The 13,722-nt window shown below is 37.4% G+C and overlaps 1 protein-coding gene across 2 annotated transcripts in view; it reads left to right on the top strand.

Annotated features, from left to right (window-relative positions):
* The first annotated feature begins 299 nt into the window (after window positions 1-299).
* LOC111155538 (cyclin T2) overlaps window positions 300-13,722 on the top strand; it is a 41,246-nt gene continuing 27,823 nt past the window's right edge. For both annotated transcript variants that reach the window (XM_022515858.1, XM_022515776.1), the window contains exons 1-2: window positions 300-457; window positions 1,254-1,335. In XM_022515858.1, the coding sequence (XP_022371566.1) occupies window positions 300-457; window positions 1,254-1,335 (240 nt within the window). The remainder of the gene's footprint in view (window positions 458-1,253; window positions 1,336-13,722) is intronic.

The following is a 13,722-nucleotide window of genomic DNA, read 5'->3' as shown; positions in this document are numbered from 1 at the left end:
TCCGACCTTTTCCTTCCCAGCCGACCCCCACCTTCGGGCGCCTCTAAATGACAAGTGGCGCGGGGCATTGTGGTCCCGAGCGTGAGAGCGAGACCGGGGGCAGGAAAAAGAAAGCAAAAGACGGGGGCGAGCCAGTAGGGCGGCCCCTGCGCACGCGCACGGGTGGCGGTGAGGGTGAAAAGGGGCGGTGCGTGGTCTACGGCGAGCGGAGTGGGGCGGGGTCGCGCGGCCTTGGCCGGGAGTCCGCGAGCCGGGACGGGAGGGGGGTGGGTGAGGGAGCGGGCGCAGGAGGAAGTGTCATGGCGTCGGGCCGTGGAGGTTCTTCTCGCTGGTTCTTTACTCGGGAACAGCTGGAGAACACGCCAAGCCGCCGCTGCGGTATGGAGGCGGATAAAGAGCTCTCATACCGCCAGCAGGCGGCCAACCTCATCCAGGACATGGGACAACGTCTCAATGTGTATCCTTTCCTATTCTTGGCCCTCCGCCGCTCACGCCCTGTCCCTCCTTACTATTCGTCCAGTTGCCTGATTGCTGGGCCTGCTGCCCCGCGAACGTGGCGCCGCCGCCTCGGCCTTCGCTGGGCTTCGACTGCGTTGTAAGGGAAGGCAGGCTCGGGCTCGGGAGGCCGCAAGCGGCCAGTGAAGGAGGGGAGGAGAGGAGTCCGGGAATGCGGGCTGGGAGGCAGCGTTGTGTAATCTGTTTGGGGCCGCGCGTCTGGCGGCGGGGGATGGGAGTGGCGCCGAGACCCGAAGGGAATCTTAGGGATTATCGCAGAAAAGAGGTGGCTACTTCGACTTTTAGTCGGAGAAAGGGTCGAATGGTAGGAGGGTTACCGATGCTGAAAGGCATAAGTGTTCTCCGCGGCCTCTCCCCGCGCTCCTCGCTGGTTTGATGGCGGGTCTCGTACCTTGGGAGCTCACTGGAGGTCTTTATGTTCTTGGCGTGGTTTTGTATGGGTGTGCGCGCGCGCGTTTCAACTGTCTGATGAGCTTAGTCAGTCCTAGCCATTGATAAATCCTTTCCGGCTTACTTAATAGCAATATTGGATGCTCAGCACTTATTATTACTGTTGGCGTCGAGCCTACCACCACCCTGCAAGGTTTTGTGTGTGTGTGTGTGTGTAGTTTTGGGATTGGTTTTGAGTGAACGGTAAGCACTGGAAAAACACCGTAGATCGGGAATTTTCCATCAAAATTGTTCCTGTAAATTAGATACTCTTTTTTCTCGGATATTTCCTAAATGTTACGTTCCAGCTCTCAGCTTACAATAAACACTGCGATTGTTTATATGCACAGGTTTTATATGCACCATTCTTTCACCAAATTCAGTAGAAATGTAAGTACTATTTTATTGTGTTTTACTATAACCATAACCAAATTTTGAGGTAAATGGATACGCAGAAAAGAGTTGGTCGTTGACTTTATTTTTGGACTTAGTGTTGTAAATTAATAGTGAAAGTAAACCGCGTGATAAACGTTTTTGCTTGAAATGCAAAATGTTCCTGGTTTGTTTTTTAATTTGTGATGACAAGCTGCCGGGCACTGTGTTAGGCTCTGCCAGGGTTTTGAGCTAAAAAGTAATAAACGTTTATTTATTCAGTTATTATATCGGTATTCGTTTAAATTTTATACTTTTGGATAATTTCAGATAGTAATGTACAGTATAATTTGGCCTAGTCACTCTGGTGTACATCTTAAATGTGTTGGACTCCTTGTGTTTGAAATACTGAGAACTGGGCTTAATTGTGACATTCTTTTTAAATGACCCTTTGAGAGTTAAATGGTTAGCAGAAATATTTTATTTGCTATTAAAGTTTCTTAAGGTATCAGCGTTCTTCTTTATCACAGCATTAGTTGTCTACTTAAATCTTTGGTGACTTAGACATCAAATTTTCTTGAATTCACACATATATTATCAGAGGTGTGTATATGTATAATCAGTTTTGAAGTAAAATTTATCTTCCAGTACTAAAGAACATAACCTATAAATCTTGAAGAATTAATAGTGTTGGGTTGAAATTTTTATTTTACCTTGTGAAAGGTGTGAGTTTGGTGTCTGTCCTTTTCAGAGTAATATGCATACTGTGTTGCATCTGTTAACAAAATTGCCCAATATTTAACTCTGTCTTAATTGTCACTATTTTTTTTGCTCTTTTTATCACAGCTGTTTTTAGAATGCTATTCAGAAAGGTGTGTATAGAAAAAAAAAATGGATCGTGGAAGACTTTATGCTATTTGTAGTTTGTCATTAAGACCTTTTTGCTAAGAAAACAATCTTTGAAAAGGTCCTTGAAATACTTTTTTCTGATTGGAAGGAACAGCTTCATAGCTTAGATTGATTCGTGTTTTAATCTCTTCTGATCATAAGACGTTTTGGTCTCCTGAAGGCTCCTTTTCTTCTCTTTCTCTTTTAAATCTACATGATTCTTGTTCTATTTCTGTTTTCCTAGTTATTTCTTTGGCACAGAACTTGGGTCAGTGATAGTGTTATGGAAGAGAGAGGAAGCCTTTTTGGCAATAACATTTAGGTTGAGAGAATGAAATTTAAATTGGCTCCAAAGGCAGTGGTAAACTAATGAATACTAATATAAATGTGACTTTCCTTAAGTAGCCCTGAAAAATGCTGGTAGAAATCGTAAGTCAAAATAGTCCTGGAAATTTTCTTGATGTGGCTACAGATGTCCCATTTGCTTAAACAGGTTACTTTACTACTTCCAGTAAATGATCTCACCACAAGACTATACTTCTTTTTGAACCCTCCCTCTTTCATAATTTGTCTCTGCGGCCTGGTTGGTGTGCTTTAAAACAGTTATCTTGCTTATAGCCAAAATTCACAGCTTTAACTTTAAATTGACTAGTGAAGCCCAGGTCCTTTGCATTCTTTAACTAATTTACTTAAATGCCATCATCAATAAAAAGCCAAAGTATTTTTATTACCCCATTTAGTGTCTTATATATGTACAAAGGTAAACTCAGCATTTTACATTAAAATGTTATTAGCAATTGAAATCTGATATTAATTTCTATTTGAAAACGTGGCATTGCACCCTTCATATCTAATTGTTGTCTTTTTTACCTTTGCTGTTATATCAAAAGTGGTTTTAATATTTGTATTGATGCACTTGCATCAGTTGCACAGCCTCACTTTTTTATCTTTTTTTTTTTTTTTCCTATTCTTTTAGGGTGAAGGGGGTGGTCTCAAATTGAATGTGAGTCACTTTTAAATTCATACTCCCCCACATCATTGGGAAAATTTTTCTTGTAGGGTTATAATGGAATGTCATAGTAAACTACAAAAAGCATGAATTTCACCACAAAGTAAACTGAACACCATTCAGTAAATTCCTAACAAGTTTAAATTTGAAGATGCTAGGGACAAACTATAGCTAGTTTTGTAATAAATACCATGCATTAGTTATATTAAAATGTTTAATGATTATGTGGATTCATTGTGTTTTCCTACATTGACTAATTTAAAAGTAAAATGTCCCCTAAATTTTAAATGCTATTGTTTAAGAATAAAATCAGTGTCAACATGTGTTGGTGACCCAGAAACTGTCTTTTATCATTGAGTTTTATTGTCAGTATCTCTTGGAGGGTTGGATCACTATCAGCAGTAAATGACTTTTATATGTAACCTAATTAGTTAAGTCTACCCTTTGCTCACTGGATGCAGTGAGGTTTATGTAATTCGGGTTAGTAATTAAAGAATGACCTTGTAGCATCAAGCTCGAGATAAATCTAGTAAAGTATAAAAGCCCTGGCGCCAAGAGTGCCTCCAAGTTACATACTGTGGGAGAATATCCTCTACGGTGTCAATCTTGGAATAAATATTGACCCAACTTCTAGAAACTCTGTTCATTAATTTGGTTAGTCAAGTTCATGATGCATTTGTTTCTTCTATTAATTCCACGTTTAGTGAATTCTCTTAAGATCAGATCTTAACATACTGTTTTCTCAGTGTTTTTGGTGGTGACGGTCTATTCTCATAGCACCTCTCCAGATCACATGGCCATTTTTATCTTCTCTTAACTTTCCTTAGTTCCATTGTCTCTTTTTTTGATGCAGCATTCAGAACTATATATAATCCACCAGATTTAAATGTATTGAAGTTCTCATTTAATGTACTGTATTTCTGCTAAGGTTCCAAGAGTACACAATTAAGGAGAGTATTCAGGACTGATGATATTAAGGAATGACTATAATGACTTCTAAGAGTGCATCATCTAGGTCATGTCTACATTTTATACATCTAAGTTAGATGATCAGCTGCTACACGTAAGCAAACTTGTATTTTTGCTTGTGCTAAAATTTGTTTACCACTTCTTGCTTAAAATCTTTATAATCTTTATCAGTTGACCTGACTTTTGACTATTAGATGTCATTTTGAAAATCTGCAGATGTTCTTTTTGCATTCCTTTTTCCCCCCATAAAGACTTAATGAGGAAAGCTATTCTTGTATCCATCTACAGAAATGACCGTAGTCCCTGTTCTTTGATAATACAGCATTCTGCCATTATAATTTTTAAGAATAGTCTGCAGTAGAAATTTATTCAAGACTTTTGAAGTAGTTTTTATCTCGTTTATACTGTGCATATTTATACTCAGTCATAAAATTGTCCTACATGATTGCCTTTTCTGAAAGAAAACCAGCATTTTGGGGAACTTGGTTAGCTAAAGGGTTTTGCTTATATTTTTATTGTGAAAGCCCTTAATTTCTCTCAAATATAGTAACATAGATGAAGTTAAGTATAAAAATGTTTCCCGACACATACATTCAGATTAGAAGGTAAACAATGTAAGGGCAGGATTTTGTTGTTTCCTTTCTTTTTTGGTTTTACTGATGGTTGTGTCGCCAGTACTTCACATAAAGTAGATAATAGAGCAGCCATTTGTCAATAAGATGGATCAAATCATGTTTCTCACGATCTGTTGAGTGAAGTCTTATACATTTTCCTCTGTATACATCCTCTCTACAGAGACAAGCTTTAAATATTTCATTTTTGAAAACTAATATAGGCACATAGTAAATGAAAATGGTAGAGAGGGGGATATGATAAACCACCCTCCAATTTGAGTGTGTAAGCCTACTGCCCCAGAACATGTGCTGTTAAGTTTTTGTGTGCCCTTTCAGAAATATTTTCTGCTTGTTCAAGCTTTTATGTATGTATAGCTTTTTAGCCCCCCCAAAAAAAGGGTTGAGTTGGGTTTGGTTTCATAGTTGTTAGAAGTCCCCCTTTGAATTAGGCCCCAGAGTCCCCTGTTAGCCATATATGAGTCTTACCATTTACGCATTGTGCATCCCTCTTTTTCCAGATGGTGCATTCTCTTCTCATGTAACAATGGTCTCTCAGGTTTTAAGACAGGTGAAGTTTAACTCTTCTTGAAGCATTCCCAAGATAACTCCAAACTCCACTCTTTGACTTCTGAATTTCTTTCTTATTCTTTGAGTCCTGTTCACATCCTATTGTATTCCATCTATTTGGTGTCCTTTATTGCTACAGCATAACTGTACATTTATGAGGTGAAATGGGTTTTTTATATAAAGATTTTTATTTACTTATTTGTGAGAGTACACAAGAGAGCACAAGCAGGAGGAGCGGCAGAGGGAGAGAGAGAGGGAGAATCAGGCTCCCCACTGAGCAGGGGGCCCGACACCTGGCTTGATCCCAGGACCCTGGGACCATGACCTGAGCCGAAGGCAGAAGCTTAACCAACTGAGTCACCCAGGTGCCCCAGGGTTTATTTGTTTGTTTACTGTAAAATACAACACAAACATAAAACCACCAACCATGTATAGCTTAGTGAATTACAGTAAGGCCAACAGCCTTGTAACCACCACTCAAGAAAGAGAACTTTGCTAACTATCCTGGAAATGTTTCCATGTGCCCCATCCTTATGTCAACCCCTTCCCTCCCTCCACAAAATAATTATTATAGTTATCAGTTATTACAGTTATCATTCGGTTTTGTATAGTTTTACCACCTAATCCTGCATTCCTAAATGCCTCAGTTTCATCTTGCCCATTATTAAAAATTTGACTGCTTTTTTGAGTCTCTGAATCTACAGTTTCTCCTCCATCCCTTTCTTTCCCTTAAATTTTATCTGTTGAAGAACCTAAGGCAATAGACCTGTAGAGTCTGGATTTTGCTGATTGTATACTCATGGTGCAGTTTATTATGTTCTTTTGTTCTTGAAGTCCCTGCAAATTGCCAGGTAGATATAGAAATTTCATCAAACTCAGGTTAGATGAGTAAGTTTAGTAAGACTACAGGTGTTGAGATGCCTAATTAGGAGCCATTTGATGTCTTTTTATCTCTGTGTTAGCAGCTTTTGATTGATACTCAATATCTAGATCCTTTCGTTCATTGTGATACTCTCATTTCATTAGTAATTGGAATATTTTTGTAATGAAATGCTGTGATTGATCTACTACTTAGACTCCCAGTTGTGTAGTTCTTAAAGAAAAAGCAGGGTAAATATATGATTCTTACCCTACATGTACTACTTTTGTTGAAATGTAATTCATATACTGTATGTTTCATCAGTTGAAAGTGTAGTTTAGTGGAGTTTTTTAAGTGTATTCACAAAGTTGTATGTTAATTTTAGAAATTTTCGTTACCCCAAGAAGAAACCCTACACCAGTTGGCCATCTCTTTACATTCTTCCCCCACCCTATTCTGGACTTTTCCTATAAGTGGAAACATTCAATACGTGGTATTTTCTGACTGGCCTTTTTCCCTTACTGCATAATGTTTTTAAATTTATCTGTATTGTAGCTTATAAGCTTATTGTAGCTTGTAAGTGAAGTGTAAGCTTCACTTAGTTTTCTTGCAGACTATCATTGTACTCCATTTTATATATCCATTTATCAGTTGATGGACATTTGAGTTGTTTCCACTTTTTGGCTATTATACTGCTCCTGTGAACATTTATGTATAAGTTTCTGGGTGGACATATGCTTTGATTTCTCTCAGGTGCAGAAGTTGAATTGCTAGACCATATGGTAACTCTATACCCCAGTAATCTTGTATAGCTTCCTCACTATCTGTTACAGCAAGGTATTCCAGGCTTATCTTGTACATTTTCTTTCCCACAGCTGGAATCGCCATTTCTTTAAGTAATCCTCCTTTGTTTTAGTAGGAAGTGAGCTGGACACTAGGGATACTCATTGCTGTATTTGTCTTGTTTCTAGGGATCTACAATGAACAGAGAGAGGAAATATATAGTACCATAAATACACATTTATTATGCAGATTGGTATATTAAGTGTTTATTATTCATTTACACATTAAATATATGAAATATATTAACCAGATTTTTTTAATAGGTATTTCTTTTAAATGTATATTTTAAATACCTCAGGAGTTTTGCTAATTCAAGATAGCAGCATTTTTTACTTAACCTCTCTTTGTGGTATATTTCTATGACCTTCCACACCAAATAGTTCTTAAGAATGTGGGATTAGTGGGCACCTGAATGGCTCAGTTGGCTAACTGTCTGCCTTTGGCCTATGTCATGATCCCCGGGTCCTGGCCCCACTTCAGGCTCTCTCTCAGCCTGGAGTGGAGCTGCTTCTCCCAACGCCCCCTGCCTGCCACTCCCCCCGCTTGTGCTCTGTCAAGTAAATAAATATATTTTTTTTTAATGTAGAATTAAAGAATTTATCCCATCATCACTCATTAATTTAACCTCACATTACACAAATAAGTGTTGGAATAGCAGTACTATCACCACCAGTATAATTACTGAGAACAATAAAATGTTTTTGTTTGCTTTCCCTCTCAGCCCTGGTGTTTAAAGTCCTGTTAATGGCTACTACATTAGCTTAAATAGCCATTAACAAAACTCTCCCTTTTAATCCTTATTTAATCTTAGTTCTACAAGTAACTATTTTTTGTTCACTGCCAGCTTTTGTTGATGTCTCTGTAATCATTTTGATTGTTTGAAGTTCTCTCGAACATCATGGAAACAAAATTCTCTGAATCTTTGCATATCGATAATAGTTCATCTGTGATATTTATATTCAAGGTCAGTTTTGCTGTGTATAAAATTCTTGACTCATGCTTTCTTTTCTGAGATATCTTAAATATGTAACACCTTTTTTTCCTGGCATAAAGCACTACTACTGGTGATGATCTAGTTTTCTTATGGCTGTAGGACTTTTTTTTTCCTTTGTAATCCAGTAATTTTACTATGGATTATCTTGATGTTGGTTGTTCTCGGTTTATATACTCAAGGGATCTTTCAGTGTGTGACTTCATTATCTTTTTTTTTGTGTGTGTGGGCAGCGGAACAAGGTTTATTGAGTGATATTGAAGCAAAATTTATTGATAGTACAAAGCTATCAAAGAGGGAGGAGACATGAGAGGGTTGCCCGTCTTTTTTACTTATGTTTTGTGTTTTGAATCCTTAGTGTCTGTTAGTTTGGAGGTGTGTTACTCTTTTAATTTTTCTGGGTTTTTGTTGTGATAAAATATACATAGAATGAAATTTATCATTTTAACCATTTTTTTAAGTTTTTTTTTTTTTTAAGATTTTATTTATTTAACAGAGAGAGCGAGAGAGCACAAGCAACGGGAGCAATAAGAAGGAGAGGGAGAAGCAGGCTTCCCACCAAGCAGAAACCCATTGCGGGGCTCAGTCCCAGGACTCTGGGATCATGACCTGAGCCAAAGGCAAATGCTTAACCATCTGAGTCACCCAGGCGCCCCTAAAGGTTTTATTTATTTGTCAGAGAGAGAAAGAGAGACTGAGCAAGCAGGGCGGGTAGCAGGCAGAGGGAGAAGCAGGTTCCCTGCTGAGCAAGGAGCCTGATGTGGGACTTGATCCCAGGACTCTGGGATCATGACCTGAGCCAGAGGCAGGTGCTTAACGGACTGAGCCACCCAGGTGTCTCTTTTTTTCTTTTTAAAGGTCATTTTAACCATTTTTTTTTTAAAGATTTTATTTGTTTATTTGACAGACAGAGATCACAACTAGGCAGAGAGGCAGGCAGAGAGAGAGAGGAGAAAGCAGGCTCCCTGCTGAGCAGAGAGCCCGATGTGGGGCTCAATCCCAGGACCCTGGGATCATGACCCGAGCCGAAGGCAGAGGCTTTAACCCACTGAGCCACCCAGGCGTCCCCATTTTAACCATTTTTAAGAGTACAGTTCAGTGACATTGTTGAGCAAACATCACCACTATCCAGTTCTAGTACTTTTTTTTATCTTTTCAAATGGAAATTCTGCTCATTGAGCAAACTCCACATTCTCCCCTTCCCGCAGACCCTGAAAACCACCTTTCTATTTAGTCTATGAATTTCACTATTGTTTACCTCATATAAGTGGAGTCATACAATATTTGTCCTTTTTTGTGTGTGTTTTATTTCACTTAGCATAGTGCTTTCAGGATTCATCCATGTTGTGGCATGTGTCAGAATTTTCTTCCTTTTTAGGGCTGAATGTTACTCCTTTGCATGAATGAACCACGGTTGGATTCCTTTTACCTTTTGGTTATTGTGAATAATGCTGTGAATGTGGGTTTATAAAAATCTACTTAGGTCCTTGCTTTCAACTCTTTTGAGCCTATACCCAGAAGTGAAATTACTAGATCACATTGTGAGTCCATATTTAATTTTTGAGAAACTGCCATGTTTTCCACAGCAATAGCACTGTCTTAAATTCCCATTAACAATGAATAAGGGTTCCAAGTTCTCCATGTCCTCACCAGCATGAGCTCTTTTCTGATTTTCTGATAATAACCATCCTAATGAATGTGAAGTGGGTATCTCGTTGTAGTTTTAGTTTGCATTTCTCTGGTGGCTACTGGTGTTTAGCATTTCTTCATGTGGTTACCGGCCATTTGTGTATTTTCTTTGGAGAAATGTCTAACTAGTCTTTCATCCTTTTTTTTTTTTTTTTTTTTTTAAGATTTTTTTTTTTTATTTGACAGAGAGAGATCACAAGTAGACAGAGAGGCAGGCAGAGAGAGAGAGAGAGGGAAGCAGGCTCCCTGCTGAGCAGAGAGCCCGACGCGGGACTCGATCCCAGGACCCTGAGATCATGACCTGAGCCGAAGGCAGCGGCCCAACCCACTGAGCCACCCAGGCGCCCTCATCCATTTTTTTAATTGGATTTTTTTCTTAAATTATAGGAGTTCCTTATATACCCTGGATATTATTCTCTTACCAGATACATGATTTGCAAATTTTTTTTTCATTCTGTAAGCTCGTTCACTTTTTTGATGAACAAAAGTTTTTTATTTTGATGAACCCAGTTTACCTGTTTTTTCTTGTGTTGCTTATGCTTTTGGTGTCATTTTTAAGAAATCATTGCCCAACCTTTCATGGAGCTTTTCTTATTTTCTACTAAGAGTTTTACAGGTTTAGTTCTTATATTTAGGTCACTGACCCATTGTGAGTTAATTTTTGTGTGTGGTGTGATGTGAGGGCTTAATTTCATTGTTTTGCATGTGTATATCCAGTTTTCCCAGTACCGTTTGTTGTTTTTTGTCTTTTGTTTTTTTGAGCAGTACTTTCTACTGTGATTTTTGTTGCTTAGGGTTAACTCTTCTGGTTTTTTCTTACAGTATCTTAATATGGCCTAAATACTTTTCATTTACATATACAAAAATATAACAATTTATTTTCTGAGGTTCCCTGGCTATGTTCCCCTCCCTCGTTTTAATTTTCTGTTTACCTTCTCCCTGTCCTGCCAGTTCTGCTTTGGATCTCAAAAGTTCTTTCCAGTGTGGAGTCCTGGAAAAGAGCCTTGGGAGATCTGTTTGAATAGTACGTAAGAAGTTAGCTTTAACCCTTTAAGCCTTTCTCTAGGCCTCTGACATATATCCACTTAATTGAACTTGACAGAATTCCTCTCCAGTTCAGCTGCTGTTCTCTGATTGGTCCACCGTGATTTCCAGTAAATGTCCGTGGGCTATTTTGAGGTTCTTTTATCAAGCCCAGCAAATGGCCCATTACTTTGCTTTGCTTCTTGTTGCATAGATGCTCTTACTGGGTAGGGATTATGCGTAGATGCTGATACTGGGTAGGAATTATGGCTACATATTTGCCAGTTTTGTCCTTTATCCATTTGTATTTTGGAATTTCCTAGGAATGCCTTGCCAGGTAGTTTGGTTATAAATATCCGTGGAGTTTTGCTTTTGTTCTCTTGTTACTCTGCTTTTCTGTGGGGATTTGGTTACCACCTCTGCCCCTATCTTCTCAGAATTCTTCAAGGCAATTCTTCAATTACCTTCTTAAAAGGTAATTGTCAGTCACTTTAAGAGATGATACGCTAATTTCCAAACAAGGGAATAGACTATCATCTAAATGTACTGTTGACCCTTAGGTTTGAACTCTGTAGGTCCACTTAATACAGATTTTTTTCAGTAAATATATTAGGAAATTTTTTAGAGATTTGCAATAATTTCGAAAAAACTCAATGACAAACCATATAGCCTAGAAAAACTGAAAATTTGAGAAAAATGAGGTATTGGGAAAATATGGTATATAATACATATAACATACAAAATGTGTTAATTGATAATCTATAAGGCTTGCAGTTAATAGTAGGTTACTTATAGAGTTTTGGGAGAGTCAGAGTTACATGTGTATTGTGTGTGTAAGGGGGTGGCACTGCTAACACCTACATTGTTCAGGGAACAACTTTAATAGTTTAATAGGTCCCTTAATAGATTTAAGAATGTCTAAGGAGAAAAGGGTAATTTTTTTAGGAATAATTAAGTCACTTGAACTTCTTTCTGTTAAAGAAGAAACATTATGATCCATCTGGAATAGTTTATCAATAGACATAAAAAGCGTATGTGATATTATTGACTGATTTTTTTGCAAATTAATTCTGAAAAGAACTCTAGAATGTTCTCCCACAAAACTTCAATGTTATTTTGAAACATGGAACTCTGCCTGCCTAATTACAGGGTTGTTGACTGATGTAGTGTATTGGGTAGTGTACTATACAAGTCTTTATAAAGTCTTTGTGAAGCAGCTCTTTTTTTCTCCCCCAAAAATTAGGTGATGGTAAAAGGTTCAAATCAAATCATTTTTACATGCGCACACACGCGTATACACACATACACACACTTAATGTGTCTGTTAGTCCTGATAGTTCATGTTCTTATGGTAGCTTTAGCTCATTTGTCTCAAATAAGAAAGCATTTTATACAGTTTGGTAATGTAGCATTTCTAAACTAACTGATGTATAGAATAGAGCAGATTTTTACATTAACAAATGTGTGTCAAGTATTTTTATTACCCAAGACACACAAAGGTCTCTCTAAAGACTGTGTACTTTATAAGTTGACTTTGAAGGCAGTTGGAACAGAAATTCTGAAGATGTTTTTAGTGCATAAGATTGGGTAAAATAATTTTTTTAAGGGAAAATCAGATTGTTACATACTTTACAATGGGGGGAGATGATGGAAATCTAAAATTTTATTCTTAACTAAGTTACTGTTGTAGATGTAAAGTTATTTAGTAAGTAGTCCTGATATCATATTTACAGAAAAACATGTAAAATGAAGGTTTTTTAAAGTTATTTGAGTCTGATACAGAAAAAGAAACAAATGATTGTAGAAGTTCACCTACTTGTTCAGCACTGGAATTTTTAAATATTACAGCTTTAATGGTTTGTACTTTGTTACGTGATGCTATATGTTTATATGACAGTAGTTAGTCCACATAGAGTGCATGTTATGTGACAAGCAGTGTGCAAAGTAGGCGTGATTTTTTTTTTTTTTTTTTTTTTAAATAAGAAATAGTGTTTTTCCTAAGGGATTTACATTCTAGTGAGAGAAAGAAAAAAAATTTGTCTTTCTGCTCTGGGAATAACTAGGAAAAGTAATCAGTTTGAGCTATTTTGAGATGCCAGTGGACATTTAATACATTTCAGTCTGTTTCATATCGTTTTAATGTATTTTTTCTTTAGAATGCCAATTGTGGGTTTAAACCTGTACTAATAATGTAGCCACTAACTAGAAGTGAATTAATTTAACATTTCTTTACTATTTTAACATGGCTGCTAGGAAAATTACACTTGTGGCTCACATTACATTTCTATTTGATGGTGCTGGTTTGGGCTATAAACTCTTAAAAAGTAATACCAGTTAACTAATGAAAAGTATAGACATTTGTATCTGTCAACAAGATTACTGTTGGATCTCACCGTAGTAATTTGTTCTATAGAGAAGTTTGCACATTCAAGCTAATTTTAAATAGAGGGCTCATTCAGAAGTTGAAAAAGTAATGATAATGATTCTTTTCTGGTCAAAAATCTTGAGATCATGAAAACTATAATAGTTTCATGCTTAGGGAAAAAAAATTAGCTTTCAGCAGAGAAAGGAAATTCTGAGGATTTGGGGAAAGTTTTTAAATGATGCATTGATTCAGAGAAGATAATCAAATTTTTACACACTCCCCACATTGTTAAATAGAAGTTTTAGTTTGTATTGCTCTAGCTCAGTGATTGCTGTTTAGAGTGACTAACAGGAGTACCTACTTGAATTAACAGTACAGTTCACTTTATGTAGACCTAAACATCTGTTCCAATTATTTTTTTTTACTTTTTCTAAATTTTTTTTATTTTTTTAATAAACATATAATGTATTATTAGCCCCAGGGGTACAGGTTTGCAAATCACCAGGTTTACACACTTAACAGCCCTCACCACAGCACATACCCTCCCCAATGTCCATAATCCCACCACCTTCTCCCTAACACCACCAC

Source organism: Enhydra lutris, unplaced genomic scaffold (assembly GCF_002288905.1).
Source record: "Enhydra lutris kenyoni isolate GAN:26980312 unplaced genomic scaffold, ASM228890v2 scaffoldscaffold1, whole genome shotgun sequence".
Classification (NCBI taxonomy): Eukaryota; Metazoa; Chordata; class Mammalia; order Carnivora; family Mustelidae; genus Enhydra; species Enhydra lutris.
Note: the sequence above shows the minus strand (reverse complement) of the source record. Positions and strands in the feature narration are given on the sequence as shown.